We start from the raw sequence: 22,291 nt of genomic DNA, 5'->3' as shown, positions 1-22,291 counted from the left end.
GCTTATCTCAATGTTGAGCTTGCTTCTTTGAGAGAGAGAAACCATCCAAGATTTTTTAGTGTTGAGATTGATATGGTGGGTAGACATTTGAGATGATACCGTCTTGGATTCCTTATCATCAACCATTGGTTTTTCAGATGAGGTTGTTGGGAAAGTTTGGCATCATCCGACTATTACGGTGTTAACAATCTACTTTTGAGCCGTTGATTTTGAATATAAGTGCTTTATGTGTTCAATTTGGTATTTAAAGAGAGGGAACCCTCACCATCTTTATGCTACCTTCACTGTTCTACAGGCACATAAAATTAACCTTCATGTACCCTTAAACATTTTATGAAGAGAGAGAGAGAGAGAGAGAGAGAGAGAGAGAGAGAGAGTCAAAAGTTTAAACAAAGAAAGATTCTTTTTGTGTAAATTTAGTGTTCAGAAGGCTTTGAATTCCTTCTAGTTTGTCTTATAAGTTGGAAAATCCAGTGCAAATCAATATTATTTTGTTTAAATATTTCATGCATATATCGAACACTACTTTCACTTTGGAAAGTTCGCACTCAAAGTCTCATAACTGAAAATTCTTAGCATTCACTTTTCAGACAAATCAAACTACAAAATTCCACTCTCGCTAAAAATTATTTTTTTCAAAAAATTACCTTCAAAGAAAAATGACGACTTTTTCGTGCAACCAAACGCCCCTAAGCTAATGCTATGGCATCTGATAACATAAAGTAAATTTAAAATGTGATAAGATTATGCTTTCTCTACAATAAAAAAAAAAAAGAACAAATAGTCATAATATAATAAAAGAAACTCAAACTCACTACTTCAATTATATGTCTCCTACAAGCAGTTTCCCATGGTACATTTGGCTGATCGCATCCACCACCCAAGACAGAGACATCAGCAATACAACTAACCAGACAAGTAGACTAACATGCACAAGAAACAAGAAAGCGTTCCACTAGAACATAGCCCAATAAACTTCCCCTATCCTGTTGAGCTGTCATAATCTCCAAAATTACATGGTAACAAGTCATTATAGCAATTATCAATGTAGACTTCCTCTCTAGTCTCTAACATAAATCATAAAGCCTCCAGGATCAAATAGCTCATCGCCACCTTTTCCACCTCATATTGCTATAACCTCTGCTTCAAAGCCGAAGCGGTTGGTGTGGCATCTGTAAGCCCCTACCACCATCTGTAATGAACTTGAACTAAACTTGTCAGATACATCATCCATATGATAGACGAAGGACACAAATAATATCATAAAATATGGTCTTGTTAATACATTGCCATTTTCATAATCATTACCCTTTATAAGATGCTCCCTTGGCATAATCTTCAGTTGCTGGAATTAGCCAGGCCTACCATCTTAAGCATGTTCCGGTCCTCCTTAAATCTCTCGAGAACTGTACCTTTAACAAGATCTGGCCTTTCATTTTGCACTCCTTTCGATAGGACTCCCCAGCATTCAATTACTTCTGGTCGTATTCTGTTTGTCTTAGAGAGGGAAGGACTGTTGAAAGTGGTGCAGGGGAACGTGTGCCCTTGATCAAAGCTTGCAGACAGAAAGAGACCAAAGTGATTGGCCCGCCCACCAAAGCCAATGCCATTGGGAATGCTATCCGAACTGAAATTCACAGCACACTACCACAATAAGGTATCAGTTGTCAGGGTTGGCTTTTATTCTGTGTTTGGCAGAAGGCAATTTACACTATCTCAAATTATAGCAACTTTTTACTTAGATGAGCATACTGATACATGATCATTACTTCAAAGCCAGCAGGAAATAAAAGGATGTCTTACATTTATGGTTGGCAAGTTATTTCTTTTGCACAAGGAGTGAACACCTGTGCATGTAAGCTTTGATAAGCTCTGAAATAAAGCAATTTCTTGGTAACACTATGATATGCACCCCTGACTGATATAGGTACATGAGCAAATAGAGGAGAACCAGTGATGGACTATCCAGGTTTCATTAGCAAACAAGCATGAACAAGGAGGGAAAATGGAAAGTTACAAAGAACAAACAAATTCTGTAAATACATGGACAAACATCCCAACAATAACATAACAATAATGGTAGAGCTATTAGTCAGGAAAATAATGACATAAATTATTCAATCTCAGAGGGAAGAACAGATCAAGTGTCATAGTAAGTTTTCATAAAATCTCACCCACTGCAAATTATTGTTTGCTCCTGTAGGGTGGAAAATGGATGCTTGAGGATATAGCTGGAAGAGGCAGGACTTCATATCACCATAAAAATTGCTTTGCCTTTCCCATGGTTGAGAGGCATATCCTCCATATATGAAACCTTCAGCATCTTTGATAATCAAAACAGTTGGTCCATCTCCATTCCTGCAGATGTACAGAAAGCTGCCCAATCAGCAAAATGAAATTATAATACTTCTATTTTTTCCCCTTTTTTTCCCCTCTTTTTTGTAAAGCTGATTGGAAAATAGGACATCCAGCATTGCTTACAAGAAACCTAGAAAACAAAATCACAGGGATTTAGATTCTATTCAGACAACAGTGACACCACATAGAAGAATTATCTGGTCTACAAAATTGCTACTTGCTCCAAAATGGAGCAAAACATTTTAATTATAGCATCATCTTATGTGTTGTCATCATCTTCCATGAAAACATGCAAAAATTACCTTTTCCTTGCGTGAGGTTTGTAAGTGCTAACTTGTAATGCAAATGATCATTTACAGCATGTGAGTATCGCAAATAATGTGATGCTCTGTAATTCTTTTCACATAAACCACATTGTGTTTTGAGTATTCTTTTTATATTTCAAATTCAATCAGCCACAGATAGCAAACTTGCAAAACAAAAGCATACTCACGATATATTTCCCAAGAATGTATTGAAGCTTAGGCCATTAATTGAACTATGGTACAAAAGCTTCCATTCCTCCACCTCATGTTGAGAAAGGACTCCTCCAATGTGCCAAGCATATTCTCTCCTTAATATTAGCAAATCGGATGTTAAATTTTCTGGATATTGTAGATGTGGAACTTGAAAACCTGGTCTGCCTGTAAAAAAAGGGATATAGATGAATATAGGAAGGGGTCATTGCTTGGTGCAATAGTAAAGGTTTGGACTGACAAGCACAATAGCACAGGTATAAGTCCTGAGGCAGAGACTTCATGTAAAAGAACAAAAAAAAAGGCCAAAGACTAGGACTATCCCCAATCTGCCCCTCCCAAGACCCCGGATAACAGGGACCATAACTGGGTAATGGCCTCTCTCTCTCTCTGTCTCCGAAAACACTCATCAACATAGTTTTCAAGCTAAGAGATCCATTCACCAACAGATGACAGGAAACACAAATATAAGATCCATCAACCAGTTCGGTTAGAAGGGTAAATTTATATAATTTATTCCTTCAATTATCACATGCATGTGTAGGTCTTATCACTTATCAGATTCTATCTTTCACATGGAAAGCTCACTTCAAGAATCCTACTGCTATATTACATTTACAGGCAAACTTTCTTTAATATGATATATTTATAAATTATATATGTATAATATAATATACTATATAATACAGATACAATCACATCTTACAATATTGAGGAATAAGACTTGTATGTCCTATTGATGTTGCCTATGATAATTTGAAGAATCATATACAGCTTCAACTAAGACATGAAGACACATTAGCATGATGAAGTTGCAACCAGAATAGCTGTAACAAATTGGAGGCTAATCCTTACAAATTCAGAGATTATAATTCAGCAGGCCAAAATCCATTAGGTTGGACACCAATTAAAATATTATAACCAGAAGAACTAAAAAAGACATCGCATGAAGTCTTCAAGATACGCCATGTATAGCAAATGCAGGGAAGAAAGAAATACAATGAAAGGACTGAACCTGAATCAGGTGGCATCAGCAAACTTCCAAGAAATTTCCTCACAGATGGAAGAAGGCTACACCAATTTCTAAAATCTGTTGAAGACATACTGTTTTCTGCTGTTTCTTCACCTTTCTTTGAAAATGTTGCTGCATTGAGAAATACTTCCCAAACATTTTCATGCGAGTTCAAGCCATTTTCATCAATTTCTGGAGAAAATACAGCTTTACGTATGGACTTCAAAACAGCTTCCAGATCAGACCTAAGAAGTGATGGTATCGTATCATATCACAATATTTGATAGAACAGCAGGATATAACAAGCAATCAATAAGTTTCAACTATAGAGCAAGGAAATAAGACCTAAACTAATAGAAGATAGTCATGTTATGAGAATACAAAAAACCATGATCACAAGCTTGTTGCCTTACAAAATATGCATTTTTTATATAGATAAGCATAATATGCATGTGCTAATGGTCAATCAGCATTTCTGTCCAGTTACTCCACTATAGCTTAACTGAAGGCATTTGAAAACTTTATTTTTTTCAAGACACTTCTACAAGAAACTATTAAAGGACCCTCTTGCCAAGGCTGCCTTGGCCAGGTTCTGGAACAAGGTCAGAGGGTTGACACTCTGCATACAGGACATCCTCAACCCTTGATAAACCACACATGAAACATGAAAGAAATTCCATGTAGATGGTATCAAGCTTAGGGTACTTCACAAGTAACCTTCATCATCATTAAGAATGGAGAATAAGAGGTGTAAAGAAAAATATGACTGTAGGTTAGGGACTAGCATAGAAACAACTGAGTTCATCTTGACTCAGCAATTGCTATTATCCTTTTACCAAGTACTCGAATCAATCGTTATACTGCTAGGTTTACAACAGTTTACAAGAACTAGCTCCATGAGTTCATGCTGCACACATAAAATAAAGAAAAAGGCCAACATAAACCATTTCGGGATAAACTTAACAATATACCAAAGAATCAAACAACAAGCTTGGTACGTATTACAAATGATCCATGGTAGCCATTAAAAGTAAAGAATTGACAATACAAGTCAATTCAGCCTTAGAATGATACCTTCCCAAGACACCATCCCCTGTAACATCACACAGCTCATGTATGTATTCCTCAATTTCAATTCGAGTTCCTTTCTCATATGTTCCCTGACATAAGAAGATGAATAATAGCCAAGAGACAAGTAAATAATTGTGCAGATGTAGTAAGTGGGACGGTGTCCGGGGTTACAGATAAAGAAATATTTTCAAATTTGGACTGCCAACAGTGCAAATGGTGGTTCCGTAACAACAAACCATGAGATGACGCCAAACTAACAAACTGGTTCCATTTTTTATCACAACAAACACTTCTTAAAAGCAGTACATGAAGTCCTGATCTTTTTGGTTAAGATAGTTGCGAAAAGGAAAAGCGCATTCGGCTATGCAAGGAATATAAGTGAATAATATAACGTTGAGCCATAATTCATTTCAAAATAAGAAAAAATGTGTGGCAAAAGAGTCCAATTGGTAGATTGCAGAAAAGCAGCTTCAGAGTAGCAATGACATAAGCAGGACAGGGCTTGTCAGATATAGCTAGCGTTGCAATTCCTTTCTCCGAAATTCAAATCAATGAGAAGACAGGTAATCATTTTGCTGATCAACTAAATATGAAAATAAATGAGAATTTACTCTGAAAGTTAATACTCTCTTTGTGATACAAGTCCAGTTCAATCTAGAATAGCAATAGCAGCAAGAAAAATTAGATGAAGAAAAAGGAGATTACTTTGGATACGATGAGATCCTCAAAAGCGAGCATGCCATCATTACGCTTCTGAGTAACTAAATCAAACATCCTATCGCCCAGCAACCCATCAATCCCGAAATACGTCTGCCATTGATAATATTGGAACCAATCAAAGAATCATTAGGGTTTCTCGATGGGATGCAAAAAGGGATTGGGGAGAGTGGAGGAGGAGAAGAAGGACCTTGAAGACGGATTTGCTGACGAACTTGCCGTGGCTCTGGGATTGGGCGGCCAGGGACATAAAGAGTGATCTAAGATCCTCCAGCTCCTGATTAGTAAAAGCCCTAATTTTTTTTCCCCAAACAGATAAATAGACGATCGAAGAACGAAGATTAATAGATGGATGTAATAGGTGAGAAGAGATTGAGAGATGAAGAGGAGGGGGAAAATTGTACCGGGTCGCCGTGACGAAGCGCGGGTCGCCGGACGGTGACTGAGCGTTGCCCATGATAGCGGCCCTCGGTGTCCGCCGTCTCCGGTTGATCCAAAGAATAGCCGAGCAGTCCCGTCACCCTTCCCGGTGAAGATTGAGGAGGTAGCGGCAACGCTAGTCTTCAGCAGGGAGGACACGTGTAGAGTCAGAGATTTACCTCCAAATGGGTCAGGAAAAAATATTCGAACCTCCAAAATACTTGGCCACACGCTTGAAATTAAAGTTTACTCCAGTTTAGGTGTGCTGAGTGATGGTGACTTTGGTGAGGATGATGAATAGAAAAAAAGATCTCAAATAAGGTAAGAGGCTTTATGTGTAGCACTAGCCAGCAATATATCAAGTAGTTGAAGCTTTTATTAGTGTGTTAGGGTGGATTGACTATAGGAGGATCTAATCATGATTATCGGACAGATTCGAAACGAGGATCGATGGAAAGATGGACACCTGCTGCTTCATGATATTTGCAGGATAGTGACAGATTGCAATTCTTTTCAGACCATATATGTGTTTTAAGAGGTAAATATGGGCACGAAATGAGTTTGCCTGTTTAATACTAAAGAGAGGCTCCTCTATTTTTACTCTCTTTAGACTCTTCTGACTATACTTGTACTGGAAAAAAAATATTAGTGCAATACATTAGTTGGATGTGGAACTGCATTTAATTTAATTTAATAAGATTAAAAAGAAATTCTATTTGAGGATGAGGTTGGAAAGAGTTCATATTCGAAAAAAATATATTTAAATACAAGACTTATCTGAACCGAATTCTTGGGTATATTTAAATGGGGGATGGGAAGCAATAAATAATCCGCTTGCTTGCTTTATGAGGGTCCGTCGGTGTGGGTACGGTGGCCACACGATCTCAAACCAACGGCCGTCCCCGGACTTTTCTCACCAGCGTTCGTCCTGTCTAGTCGCCATTCGAAGAAACCAAAAACCCAACGCACTTTCATCTGTCGACCGAGTCGCATCGAGTTCGCCCATCAGTCCAAATCCAAATCGTTAACTTCCTCTTTCTCCTCCCGCCGAAACCCTAGTTCTCGATCGAGGAAGAAAAATCTGGGCTTCCGACGGAATGTCTGGTGAGTTTTCTCCCCAAATTTTGATCCTTTTCTCTTCGATCTTTTGTGTTTGCTGGTTCCGTATAATTCAACTGCCAGATTTCTCGATTCCCCCTCTTCTTGGAATTACTGGGGTTTTATGGAGGTACTCGCGGGGTTTGTTGGAGTCGATCAAGGAAAAGAGGAATTAGGGTGGGAAGGATTACCGGTTTCGCTGCTTTTCATTGCTGCTTGGAACACCATCTATCCCGGAAATGTAGGGAATTATGGGTTGGGTGCCAAGTTGTGGTAAAATTTTCATGAAGACAAGCAAGGTTTTCCTTCTTGTGCAATGGCATCAGTGAATCTATTGGATCATGTTTACTGATGGAAGCTTGGCAATCCAATCTGTCCTATCATTAGGGTTTTCAGCCTCCCATCCGACCAAGATTATGAGACTCAAATTAGGTAGCCCATAGCTTGGCACAGTGACCGTTGGAAAAGTTGATCCATGTTTTCGACTTTTACTACACTCAGACTATCCGCACTCTGTAATGTAATTAAAATTGTACTCTTTTCTTTCATGTTATCAAGAATTAATGCCAGTTTGTTGGGAAAACATAATTGGGTTGTTGTTCTCCTCTTTGCTATGTAGTGTAGCTATTTCTTTGTCAAATATAGTCTTTATGCTAATGGTTTCTTCGTTGGCAGATTTTTTCATAATTGATTAGAATGATGTCAAGACCTGTGGTACTCGTTTTTCTGCTGGTGATACTTATAATCACGTCACAATTTGAATGGAAAGCGCAACTTGCGAATGAAATAGAAGCAAGTCGAAGTATCTCTCAGAAGCAGCAACATGTATCAAGCAGAGAAGAAATTGTCAAGGAAAAAGTAAGTCTTGATTCATATAACTATTCCTAAGCAGGGTTAGCCTCTATACTTTGAACTATCAACACTCAAAAATAAAATCTATTTTTCGTATATTTCAGTAAGCTACATAAATTTTGGATAAACCATAACCATAGTTTTCAAGCCTCAACCACACTATGTTGTTCAGCTTAATTAATCCTATTTTGGCCAAGGTTCCTATCAAAGCCCATATCTTTTTTTTTTTTGAAATTCAAAATTCTATTAATCCTTTCTCAGAACTTAGATTATGTTACCTTATGTCTTTTCCCTTGTCCTAAAACTTTTGACATCAAACTGAGTACATGTCTGTAGCAGAGCATTCTCACATCTCTACTATAGACGCCTCTACCGGCTTAGTCAATTCTCCATCACTCTATTATTAACTGGTGCAACAACCAAAGCTTCTAAAAATACTCATTCTTCACTCTATTCTTTCTAGTTTTACCCCACATCCACTTCAAGATCATCATTTTTGTCAGATTAAACTTGATTTTTAGACCTTTTTATTTCCCAACAATTTTGAGCAATGCAAAATTTTACATGTTTAATTGGCATTTAAGAGCACCCTTTTTTGAAAAAAGGACCAGCAAGGCATATGTTGGTGAAATAGCACCTTAGAAGTGCATCTCCACTTCATCCATGTAGTTCCAATTTTGTTATATGTGAGCAACTCTATCTCTGCGTTCTTTATACAATAGATCCTAGCTAAAGGAACCAATCACTCTTTGATATTTATTGTCCGTCAATCATGATAGAGACCTTATCTTCATTTGTATTTTTATTGATACTTCATTTCATATACCTGGTCCTTGTTTGTTGATTTTTTTTAAAGCCCTTATACTTCAGAGCTGTCCTGTACAAAATCAATTCAGCATGTAATCTTGTCCTCTTTCGAGACTGTCATATGCTATGATACGTTCTTCTGAATGTTAACGGTAAGTTTATTTATGATTCATGTAAAATGATATGTGTTTAATGCTGATTCTTGGTGTAAACATGTAGTGACTAGAAAAGACTTATACCATGCTACAACTATTCCTAATACTTATAATCACTTAAGGTGCATTTCTTCAAATTTCAATATACAAGCCTGCCGAATAAATTTTCTTATTAAACTATTATAAGCTTCCTTCAAGTTGATGAAAACCATGTGTAAACTCCCTTTTTGTTGTTCAAATTTTCTATCAATTTTTCAAGTAAGAAGGTAGCTTCAGTTGTTCACCTTCTTGGGCGTAAGCCAAATTGCTATCTGATATTGTGATTTTTTTTTTCATTCTTTCTTCTTTTTATATCTCTATTCCATTATCCATTCCTAAGACTTCAGAGTGTTATGTGCAAGAAAAATGAGGCAAATGTTCGTCTGCATACAGCTTCTAAGGAAAAACGATGTATGTGGTCTCCTTGTCGTTGTTTTGCCATTTGAAAATGCCCTGCATTTGTCAACAATTAAAAGCATGGCTGGTGGTTTATTAGATAACTTGCTTGGTATAGTATTGTATGGAGGGATGAATATCATCTCCCACCTATTTGTAAGATGGGATTGTGAGCATGGATGCAAGGGTTTGTGATGTGGTACCTCCTTTGACTCACTAGTCAAGGGAGTTGTCGCATAGATGTTGAGCCCCTATCTCCTATCTCCTACCATCACCTTAATTTTTTGCATCCAATTGATGCTTATGTAAGAAAACTGTACAACACTTGCGTTTTAGCTTTTAGGCATCTTGAACATTGTAGATCATCATGAACAAAGTAGTTTCTGTTTTGGATTTCCCTTCATGTGTTTGAGACGTGCAAGAATTGGGTCAAATTTTAGCTGTATTATTCTTCTCACATATGTGCTTCTTTTGTTCTTTTCCTATGGAAAACATGTTTGAGGAGGAGACATATGTGTATTGAAAATTTAAGCCTCCCTTCTTGATATGTGTAGTTTTTGCTCTTGCACATGCAAGATACTCCCATATAAATAGGTGCTAGTACACTAAAATTCCAATGTGAAAGCATGATAAAGGATAAGATGCATTATTGCTGGCTGTTACTGCATATGAAGAATTCACATTATTAGAAGGGAATAAAAAAGCCAAAAAGGAGGGAAGACTCATCTATGCAAATAGCTTGCTTGCATTTTATTTTGTTTAGGCAGGATTTACCAAGTAAAAGCTGTCCATATTTATATGTGTACGCTACTGGTCAATGATGCTGGTGGACAAATAGCTATATTCTTTATATATCTATCATTAATCTGCCTTTATGTGATACTTGAAGATCTGCTAGTTGGAAAAGCAGAAAAACTGAATCCACAGCCTAGAAGGGATATATTCTCTCATGTTGAGAAAACTGCCAAGAAGTGGTACTTGTGCTTGTTGAAAAAAATATTTTTGAATCACCTTCTCCCTCTATTGCTACTTCATCCTGCATATGAAGAACTTGCATTGAAGAGAGAGAGAGAGAGAGAGAGAGAGAGAGAAGGAAAACTCATCCATGCTAATTGCTTGGATCTCTTTTTTGTTGCTAGGGCTTATCAAATGAAAATTGTGCATTTTTATTGTTTATTAGTCAATGATGTTGGTGGACATATAATATTACTGATATGGAAAGCAAATAGCAAAACTGAATCTGGTGTCCAGTTCTAAGAAAATTGCTAAAGGAATGCCGGATAACATTGTTGAAAAAATTTGTTCTGTTATGAAACTGGAACACAATATTCGGTGATGGATTTTTTATATATTGAACATAAACATATTACTACATCATTATCTTGTATTTTCTAGGACAATATATCTGGTGAACACTTATTGGAACTTAGTTATGATTTTTTTACTCATAATTATAAAAAATGGAATGCAGTGATCTGTCATATTCATACTAAGCTCGTGGTTATGGATTATATCATGTCTTGTTGAACTGTAGATATTGTAGATGGGATGCATAACTCCATGAATACAATAGTGATTTTCTATTGAATCAGGAAAACTAGTTTGTTTGGAATATTTATCTGTCTTGACCAGTTAGCTTGTTCATTTGGAATAAGTACCTAGCTTGACAGAATAAAAGCAGCGACTCTTTAGCTTTATGGTTGTACATAGATATTCATGGTTTTGAAGATGATGAGTTTATGTTGGTTTAACATACTTTTTAAAGTCATATGCATATTTAGGCTATTGAGCTTTCTTAACATCCTATTATTTGATTATTTTGGAGTTATGAAGCATCTTTTTCCTTTTGATATATTATACAACTGACTGAGCTTATTGCTCTAGAAAATGGTCAGTCCTCACCAACCTCAGGATGAGGATATTCTGGCTGCACATTTATAACTTAAATTTGAATTGTTGCTGGCAAATGAATCTGACTTTCAAAAGGAAATGAATAGGGCTAGACCAAGATGCATTTAATGGTTTATAACTTCAAACTAGGGTACCATCTAACACTGTGGGCTTGCACATTATTGGTTCCTTTGCTAAAGCTCAGTACTTGATGGCACATGAAGATGCAACATTGCTAAACACTGCAGAATTGGCTTAATGTTTACGAGCATGGATTAGGGATTTTTTTTTCTTTTTTCATCCAACTGCATTTTTTTGTTGTTTGCTGTTAAGAAGTATATATGTTATGAATATTTAACCATGATTCTTGTCCTACTTCAATAAATCCGGTGTTCTATGTTATCACAGAAATGCTTGCTGATTTTTGACAATTTGGTCTTGCATATACATTGCATTTTAACATTAGAAAAAGCTGATAAATAGACTAGCATGGGTTAGCATTACATCAGAATAAATAAACAACAAGAAAGACTTGAGTTTTAAGAGTTTAGTTAGGTTAAGGAGAAAATAATATTTGAATGACTCAAATGATTTGGTTGATTATATGACAGACAATCCATATTATTTTGCATTATAGCTTGATGCTTTTTTCTTATGTTGTGATGTGATATGATAAATACATTTAGCACAGGCAGGGTGCCCAGGTTGGCTTGATGCTCTTTAAGTCAAGCTAAGGCTAAGCAAGTTCAGTTTTCCATCTTACTCAAGCACATCTTTTTGAGCCCAGATTTGATTTAAGATGGCCATGGTTCCCTTGGCTTCATCAAAGCTTTGTTTGTACCTCATTATCAATTATAATTATATAAGAGAAAATAACCTTTTGTATGTACTGATATATATATATATATATATATATGGACACATATACACACTCATCTATATATATGTATATGTATGCACACATATAAATATGTATTTATATATGTATGTACACTTTACATATGTAACCATTACGTAGGTTACCTCTTCTTAGCTTGCCTGTCTTTTCCTCACTGCTTCTCACCTCTCCCCCCTGCCATGGTGTTTCTAACTATTTAGATCTCACATTGATTGCGCAGCTCATGCTTCTAGTCTCTGCAGCTTGACCCTCATGTCATAGATCTTGCCTTTCCTTAAATCCTTACCATACATCAGCTTTGCTCTGAGATAATTGTTGTGGCGACTTTTCCTTCTCTTTCTATTGAATCGGCTAAGCCCGAGTTAAGCTGAATTGAGTTTGGGCTCTGTTGGTAAACCTTGAACTAGGGTGGGCCTACACTTAAAATAAAATATGAACCCAAGCTAGTTTTGGCTTTGTCAAGCAATGTTGGTCAGGCTTAGGCAAGGGGTGATCTAACCTATATTCAACCTATTATCACTAGCATTTTTTTGTTTTGGTACTGAATTGTCAGCCCAAACCAAATCAATTTGCTTTTTCAATGACCACCTCACCCTTAGGCCTTCACTTCTACCAGGACTTATTTGACAATTTCCCTCCTCCCTTTCTCATATTCCCTTTCCTCCTCTACACTTCAATTCTCCTTATCTCTTTGCTTTCTTTTTCATGCCCCTCACCTTCGACACCACGCATCTAGGGATGGAAGTGGGCCAGGCCATGCCCCTTCCCGAACCCAACCCGAATTTTTTTGGGGCTTCGGGCTGGGCTTAGGCTCGAAAATTTTTGGATAATCCAGGCCCAAGCCTGACCCAAGCCCGACCAGAGCCCAGACCCGGGCCCAGTCGAACCCAATTGGGCTTGCCTGAATTATCCGTTTGGGCCAAAAATAGGTCTGGCCTGAACCCGATTGAAGTTTAATATTTCATGATATTGCTTCACAAGTAAATGAGCTAGCTAAAAATTAGACTCTCTTCTATAACACAAGTAAATGAGCTAGCTAAAAATTAGACTCTCTCCTATAACACAAGTGAATGATACATGATACGTTATTCTCAGCTAAATCCATTTGCATTTATCCTTTACTTCGTCATTATTCTCTCTAAATAACAATGTACAAAAACAAATTGATTTAGGCTTGAATTTGGGCCTGAATTCGAGCTCCATTTCGGGCGTTGTTCAGGCTTAGGCTCGGGCTGGTCCAATGACACATCCGAGCCCAGCCTAAAAAAACAAATGGGCTTTACACTTAAGCCCAAACCCGGTCTGAACTCCTTCGGGCCTAGTCTGAAGCCCGGCCTGATGGGCCTCGGGCCAACCTGAGCCTATTTCCAGCCCTACACGCATCCCTACACCCCTGCTGCATGCTACCTAGCTGCTGAAGACTTGCAGCCTTGCACCTTCATGCTGCCCAACTCGGTTTCCCCTCATCCCATTTTCCCCTCTCATCCAGCCAAAATGGAACATTGCAAATCATGAAGGTAACTTGCTAGTCACTCTTTATGAGACATTTCTGACCTACTACCATGTTGGGTTGTGTGAGGTTTGGCGTAGGCCTGTTTGGTTTATACTTCTAATGGTTAAAGATTGATTCGATCCATCTTGATCCATTGCTAGTTTTGCCACCCCTAAATTCCCTTGTACTATGTTGGCAACTAGAGGACATGTTTTCTTTGGCACAGCATGATATGAAGTTTTGCTTAAATCCTAGAAATGCACATATGTAGCATGCCACTTACTGGCTCTTGGGTTAAGTCTACCTGTTATCTTAATGTGGCGAAGAGTGAGCATCATGTAGACTGGTATGCATTTTGTTTTCCACCTATATGATTACATGAGTGCATGGACACATAAATACTGAAGTTTTACATGAGATTCTTGTTGAGACTACCATTTCCTACATTTTGTAAACAATGGATATCTCACCTATTGCTGCAGATAATCCTCTCACAAGAAAAGAATATTCAGAGGCTGAATGAGCTTGTTCAGAGCCTTCAGCGACAGCTGCTGCAATGCCGCAGCAGTAACAATACAGTAAATGGCACTGGAAATTCTTTGGCAGCAAATGTTAATGAGATTGAGGGGCAGCAAATTGTGGAAGATTAAGCAGCCTGGAACTAATTAAAATTACCTGGCTGTCATGGATGTATCTTTATTCCAAGTACTGTTATTTCAGTAGTGAAGCAGTTCAGGCAGTCGAAAACAGCACATTACCTGGATCTTTGCCTGTTCAATAAAGAAGTGATGCCTTTGTCACAGAACACGACAGAAGCTGGTTGCCGAGCTGTCTACCTCTGTGCAGCATGTTTGTACATCTGTTAAAATGATTGCCTTGTATCAATATGCTCAGTTATTCTAAAATTGATGTTTGCAGTTGACATAGTTATCTCTAGATACCAGACCTTTAATTCCCAACCCAGTCTTTGGTTTCCCCAGAAGCACCTTGAGCTATTTGTCGAACTGATTTATCGTTTATTATTTTGATATATTGAGCAACAGTAATGATGGCAACAACAGTGTTAGTGATTATGTCAGTGATGGTAACAATGGCAATGACTGGGTTGTTATAATTCATATCAACAGCAAAAATCTGAAGTTCAGATAGATAGGTCAACATCAATGGCGACCCAGTTCCTGCCTAGGTATGATTGTGCATAATGTTGCATCATACATGTCCTCTGAATATTCTGCGATCTCTTTTCATTTATCTGTACTTAATAGTTTTTTCCCTCATAATAGCATTGTTGTCTTTTGCTAGTATTGCTGCTATTGCATCATATTTTATTTGATCCTCTTTTCTATCCCATGTTTTGTCTTTTTAAATATATAAACTCTTCAAATTCTATAGTTGGTTATACTATACAAATCTGAGGAATGTTGTTTTTCTGGTTGGCTTGTTTGAAAATGGTTGCATGGTTGCATGTGCTATATGTGATAATCGTATATTATGTTTTGCTGTTGACTTTTAGAACTTGAAATTTTGTTGTGAAGCAATTAACTTGATCATGCTAGATGTGTATCTCAGACAAGGACAATTCACCTGCTCTTTTTAAATACAATGCCAACCACAAAAATTTGGAAAAAAGAAGACCTGCTTTTGTTTCTTTTCTTGGTGACATGAATGGTTGCATTTTATGTAGTGACTCTTTTAGTAGACATCTGCTGAAATGATAGCCTTTTACCCTTAGCATCCATTTACATGACAGTTCTGGCATGAAAAATGTTCAGTGGTTTTGCATTCTGTTGGAAGATGGTCTGTTTTACTTCTCAATGTACCAACTTAGTTATTTTAGATGCTTGTGAAATGATTCGTTATTCATAGTCATTACTAGGGGATTCTCAGTCTTATTAATCTTACATGTTTGTTAACCTTGTGCATTTTGTTCCATTTGACATGGCAGTTCTAGCATGAAAAATGTTCAATGATCTTACATTGTGATGGAAGAGAATTTTTTTACTAATAAACTTCACTATCTTAAATTGCTTTAGATTGTATAAATTGATTCTTTGCATATAATTGCTACTACGCTGTCAATCTTGTTAAGAACTAAAAATATGATGTTATTATCTTAACATATCCAGTTGTGTACTGGTCAACTTCTTTAAATCATCTTGAATCTGCTAGTTGTTCCACTTCACCTTGCAGGTAACCTTCTCTGTATCTTTACCTTCTACCCTAGAGAGAGTTTGACTGTTTCTTCACCTATAACATGACTTCTTATAGAAAGTTTTGACATTTTGATATAAATATTTGAGATTTTGATATTAGAAGTTCTTGAACGATGGAAGGCATTAGCTCATGACTATACTGTTTGCAACAAGATGGTGCTTAGTTTCCAGCATGGGACTTTATTCAAGTTAGTGCATCTTTCTATAATCCCTCTTCTAGACTTGTGCTCGGACATGGTGGATAGGTCACAGGGGCCTGTAGGTCGGCATGAAGGGTTTGCAAAAACTAGGGTGTGAATCAAAAAATCACTTTGCTGACCTGATAATGAAATCAGAGCAAAAACTTTTTTTTCCCCCTAATTATATGATTAAAGGTGGTCAGAAATTTTCTATTTAAGATTCTTAGATGATGTATGGGTCTGAAGAACAAAGATTTTATTAGGTTGCCTACAATACGACAAGCTTTTAAAGGAAACCTGTCAGTTGCTCGTGGCCTATACTGGTTCCATAAGGAAATTTCTGATCATGGATTTTGTATTTTTGTAGAAAACAAGAGCAACGTGTAATTCAGAAGAGCAAAACAAGGAATACTTGAGATCAAGGATGATGGAAGGAATTGAGAGAGGGAGGGAAGGACTGGACTTGGCCAAAGAATTCCTTTCGTTCTTTCAAAACAAAACCACCTTAAGTGTTTCATCCGGCCCTAAATTAAGCCTTTTATGCTCTTTAGGACTTCTCTTACAAGTAATTGGACAAGCAAATATCCTAGAGAAATCAGCAACCAACCAATGTATTGAACTACCACTAAGATCTCAAAAAATTAAGATGGCAACTTTATCCCACCAATCATTTATTTACCCGACTTCTAAATTGAAACAAAAAAGAGAGGTTTTGGCCTTTTGGGCATTTCACACAGTGCTGTGTGATATGACTAATTGGTTATACATCAATAGGACTCGAAATATTGGATTCTATTGATGATCTGGTCTCCAAATCCTATCTGATGACAGCCCTACGACATCGAAATCAGCCCATAGAATGTTTCTACATCAACGAGTGCACAGATCTTGCAATCTTCTGCCTCTGATTTTGGAAATTGTGGATAGGTAGCAACTTTTGTAGAACAAACCGTTCTGTTTCATGTTTGCCTTGCTTAATTCTTTGATGTACATAGCCTCAATCGGACTCCATCGTTTCCTTGGATGTCAAAAGTTCCTCTCTGCCATCCAGCACAATATCTGAAGAAGACCCGTGTTCTTAGCATCAATACAGAATCAAACCTTGCTTGACCTTATCTAAGATGGTTAAACTCTTGAGCAAGGGGTTGGTTTGGGTGCTACTTTCATGTCACTGCTAAACCAACCCATGGTAATTTGTGTGCATGCATGAGTCATTTGTCCAATCCTCAGTCGATAAACCACGATAGCAAGTGCTAGGAATTATAATTTTGATAGCTAGATGGGCTATAGACTTCATTCATCCTTTTCTGCGTAGTTGGGGTGATTCAATGCAATAGTTCTTTTTGTTAGATTAGAAATAAATTATAATTACATTCAATAATTTTAAAATTTATTCTTATCTAATATTTTAATTCACAACTTAACAGAACTTAAGCCATACTATTAATCTTAAATAAAATTTTAATACCACATCAAAAAAAAAAAATAAAAAAAAATAAACTGGCCAAATAATCTCTAGTGACATATAAGCCATCTAAGCATTTTTTTTAAAAAAAGGCATCCTCCTTTGTTTTTAAGAATAATTTTGATTTTTATGTGAGTTAAATAGTTTTATTAACATCGTTAATTTGTAAGCATAAAATTTATCCATATGTATAATAAAGATAAATTTCAAAAAAATATATTATTTATTTATTTATTTATTGAAAACTGTGCAGGTCTTGCTCTCCGTATTTCCGAATATAAATGGCATGACACCTTGCGGTCAAAGGCCTTGAGAAACATTTATCCTGCCTTAAAAGCCCTGTCACGGATTTCCCTAATCCGTCGAACAATGGTGGCTTCGGGTAGCCTGTCATGTTGGCTGGGGTACTTGTAAATGATAACCAAGGGATCGGAAGTTCTAGCCTCCACCAATGAGGTCCGGAGATGAATATTATTATTAGGGCTGAAAATGGGCCAATCTGGGCCACATCCTACTTATGAATCCCCCCCGAATTTTTTTCAGGCTTTGGATCAGACTTAGGCTCCAAAATTGTTGAAAAACCTGGATACGAGCCTGGCCTAAGCCCAGACCCAGGCCCAAACAAATCCGATTGGCCCGGTCTTAATTTGTGGAGTACAAATGGTTTTCTCATTGATAATTCATAATTCTAATTTTTTTAAGATGCCTTGAATCGCATATAATTATTATGCCTTCAGAAAATTCTATAGAGGCTTAAAAATACTAATATTTTCAACAGTTCTTAGCCCACACAAAGGGTTTGAAACTTGTTGGGGCCTGAAGTTGGGCTCCATTTTGGGCCTTGCTTGGGCTTGAGCTGGATTGATAAAATATCCAATACTGGCCTAAAAAAAATGGACTTTATACTTAAGCCCAACTACGATCTGAAGTCTTTCAGCCAAAGTGGGGCCGGCCTGAGCCCATTTTCAGCCCTGATTATTAAGGATGGAGGTATTCACCAAAATAGACATACACGAGGACATATGCAAGAAATTTGTTTGATGTCGGCACGAATGAACAAGAAATTCCACTAGCTGGATGTTTCGCATGCTTGCCATAGTGATGCTAAGTGCAAAACCTCTCACTTTCGAAATGGATCGCTAAGTGGCGATAAGCCAAAATGTGATTTTTCGAAGTTTACTTTGTCTATATGGTATTGGAATTATGCTTTATTTGGAAGCTTACAGGAATCTGATCTAATTATAAAGTTGTTTTTTGATGATGGCTATGATGGCAGAGAAGAAATTGGGGACCTAATTTCTCAGGAGAAATAAAGATTATAGAGTGCTCCAAGCCTTATGCTCCGAGGCAAAGGAGCTTGTGATCTACAAATACCTTTTCTTTTCCCTTTTTTTTTTCTTGTACTTGGGGAATCAATGCGCATTGATAAAGCCTTCTCGTCCATAAAGGTTGAAATGAAAGAAGGCCTTCAATGTTCTTTAATGGGTGTTCATTTCCTTTGACGTCTGGCCGTGGAAGCTTGGTTGGCATCAATAATATATCAGCCCCTGCTCCCTTGTAAATATATACGGCGTATATTTATAGAACTGCAGCGCTCCCTTTATAGCACCACCTCCCTCGGCTGCAAGTGGCTTGGGTCCAGCTTGACCCAAATATGATCGGATCTGGCTGCGCCCGTGAGACCTCGATTCAATCCATCACCTGATGGGTTTAGGTCGGATCTCTAATTTATCTGCACTTTTTTACTTAAATTTTGTCGGCTCGTTTCAGGATCGATGCGGTTTTCAGAGACCCAAAACTTATCCAATTGGAGGTCAGGTCTTACCCTTGGGTTTGGGTCGAATCAAGTTAATTGCCGGGCTGGGGCCATCACTCGATGGATTTGGCTTGAGTTTCCTTTTAGGTCTTGCCCGGCATCGAGGTGCACAAGGCTAAATCTGAATTTTTTTTTTTTGACCAAATTTTTTTTATTCCAGTCATAGAATAGTCGAGATAAATCAAAAAAATCGATCAATTTTTAATCTAAAATTCTCACTCTGCGCTTGCAAGTAGCCATCCCCGATATCATCTTCGGAAGCGGATCATCCTTCATTAAGGGCCGAAGAATCATTGAAAACATTCTTATTTCTCACTAATCACCAATTAGGCAGTAATTTAGGGATTGGGATAGATTTCGACATGCACCGGGGCTTCGATTAACCTGACCAACATTAATTCCTAGGTGGTGGACCAAGGCTTAGCCGGTTCGGTCGGTCCCAGATTGAATACGATGGTCAGAATTAGGGACCAGAGTTCTGACGTAGGCATGATCTGTCTGGGTTTGGAGGTTGCCGATCCTGACCTGACTGAACCCGTGCATGTACGTGGCGGTCCGTCCACTTTTTAAGGACTGGTCTCGGTGGTTGTTAATTGTGTACCTGCGAATTCCTTTTTGCACAGGATTTTTGTTATCAAGTGCAAGCAATTAAAACCATACGAATGTTAGCACGTTTAAATCATGTCTTTTATCCTTTTTTCCAGCCGATGGCAAGAGTTTCTCATGCAAATACAAACATGTAGCCAAGTGTTCAAGCATGATTTAAAGGAGATTGGTTGTGGCTTCTTATGAGATCTCTTCATTGAGTGGTCTTTACACGAAAATGTGTTCGATATATTATATAAATGAGTGAGAGCCCCTCTCCTTTTCTTTTCTTTCTATTTTTCTTTTTTTTTAGAGAGTTCATCATACAATGCATGTAGGAATACATCTAATAAAATCAAAAAACATAAGCTCACAGAGTGCTTGAGCCAACTCCCCCTCTTCTGACCACAAGGTATATCCTGAATGGTAATCTGCGTAAGCAGCCAACCAGTCGGCAGCTTTGTTGGCCTCTTTAAATATATACGTGGCCTGAAAGGCCATTCCATCCCTTGTCATCATCCCAATGTCTTGGAGGGTGGTCCGTGCTCACGCTCCTCGGACCTTCCTAAATCCAACTGATCATTGTGGCTGAATCGCCCTCTAAGATAATCGAACTGGCCTGCAGTACCCGCCTTGCATGTCGAAGACCTGCCCAGGAGCCCCTCTTTCATATGGCTTTTGTCAACCTTTTGACTAAAACGTATCAACCGTCTGATTCATAGAAAAAAAATTCGAATAATTTTTGCATATTTGATTGATCATAAAAAAAGTGGCACATTCGAGAATGACTTATATTTGATTAAGCATCTAATTTTCTAAAAATGTTATACGAAATATCTTTTATGGCTTTAATAAAGGAAAGATCTTATCTAGTCGTATCTAAAAACTTAAGGATATTTTTAGAAAAAAAATTACCTCAATTTCTAACCCGTAGGAAATTGACTTTCTCATGTTTTTCATGATTTTTTTTTTCTATGAAATGCAGCAAACTTAATCCTTCTCCTCTTCTTGCGAACAAACAAATCTGAAGTACGAAAAATTCTTCTTTGCGAGTCAGAAAGTGTGAAAATTATTCTAAATATATTATTTTTCTTTAGGAAAGAGAAGGTGCAAGATGATAACCTACTCCGTTTCGCATTTATACCTCTCGAGATCCTTTTTACCTCACATTTACTTACCTTGTAGTCTTGGGTGGACTATGAGTTGTCCATAAATTTCTTGGGCAAGCAAATTGCAAATTATGAATCAGGAACTGAAGTCAAAATCTTAGAGCTAAGCGATACACAAATTGGCCTAGAAATCACCATGACGTGTCTACTTGATTCATACCAATTTGCAATGCACTTATAGATGCTTAGAAGAAGTATCTAAACAAGTCGAAGATCACATTTAGCCACCAAAGGTGGTTCAATCCTAAGATTTGGTTTCATTCGAATTGCTTTGAGAAAAAGCTCCTCATTGATCAAGCCAATGGACAAGCCAAACAAACAATCGCAGTTCTTGAAGACTCATTTGATTTGCGGAAAGAAATTTTTTTTATCGGAATATTTTTTCTAAAAAGCTGATTTCTGAAAATATGATGTCTGAAAAAATGATTTTGGCATGTTTGGTTGACCATGAAAAAGTGGCCATTTCAAAGTGGCTCATGTTTGGTTGAGCATCTAATTTCTTAAAAAAGTTGTGTAAAATATCTATCTATTATACCTTTAATAAAAGAAAAGATCTTAACCATAGATTTTGATGGCTTAAATGCAGGTTTGGAAAAAAAGTTTCCAATTTCCAACCGGTGAAAAAAGTACCTTTTTCCATATTTCTCATGGATTTTTTCTTTCCATGAAATATGAAAAATTTATTCTTATAGGAATGCTACTTTTCTATCTCTCTCGTTTAAAAGCTCTAATCAAATGAGAGACATTTCTTTATCTTCCCGTTGATCACATTTTTTTTCTCCTACTTTTCCCACCCAAAGCTGGGGACTTCTTATCGAATGAATGCTTATATAAATATATCCTTTCAAAATTCATGATAAATGGGGCACTTAGTCTTCTCCAATTAATAGTCCTTCCCACCATCAATCCTTCCCTCCCTCTAATTAAGCTCCTCAGATCCATCCATGGGCTTGCCGAGATATCAAAGGTGTGCACTTGAGCTTACCTCCAATACCAACTAACTACAACTATATAAAATAATTCCATTACTTAACAATATGTGCTTGAGTAATGAAGACAGCCCAGAGTCAAAAATACATGCATGTATACATGGTTCATAACCCATGAGACTGCTTTTATCCTTGCCTCAAATGTTATAAATGGA

General features: G+C 37.3%; 2 protein-coding genes across 2 annotated transcripts; one reads left to right on the top strand and one right to left on the bottom strand.

Moving 5' to 3' along the window:
- Positions 1-792: 792 nt before the first annotated feature.
- Positions 793-6,613, bottom strand: LOC103703122 (TLD-domain containing nucleolar protein). The gene is made up of 9 exons (XM_026802995.4): positions 6,078-6,613; positions 5,864-5,966; positions 5,662-5,766; positions 4,960-5,045; positions 3,889-4,130; positions 2,852-3,041; positions 2,175-2,358; positions 1,309-1,644; positions 793-1,192 (listed from the first exon to the last, which is right to left on the bottom strand). The coding sequence occupies exons 1-8, from the start codon at positions 6,128-6,130 to the stop codon at positions 1,339-1,341; spliced, it is 1,269 nt and encodes a 422-aa protein (XP_026658796.3). The 5' UTR covers positions 6,131-6,613; the 3' UTR covers positions 793-1,192; positions 1,309-1,338.
- Positions 6,614-6,910: 297 nt separating this feature from the next.
- On the top strand, positions 6,911-14,798 carry LOC103703123 (uncharacterized). The gene is made up of 3 exons (XM_008785847.6): positions 6,911-7,197; positions 7,867-8,049; positions 14,203-14,798. Exons 2-3 carry the CDS (start codon positions 7,888-7,890, stop codon positions 14,368-14,370), a joined length of 330 nt encoding a protein of 109 aa, XP_008784069.1. The 5' UTR covers positions 6,911-7,197; positions 7,867-7,887; the 3' UTR covers positions 14,371-14,798.
- Positions 14,799-22,291: the final 7,493 nt, after the last annotated feature.

This window comes from Phoenix dactylifera, chromosome 13 (genome assembly GCF_051530095.1).
Source record: "Phoenix dactylifera cultivar Ajwa chromosome 13, Ajwa_hap1_PhDact_Kaust_v1.1, whole genome shotgun sequence".
NCBI lineage: Eukaryota > Viridiplantae > Streptophyta > Magnoliopsida > Arecales > Arecaceae > Phoenix > Phoenix dactylifera.
This window is presented reverse-complemented; position numbering and strand designations above follow the sequence as displayed.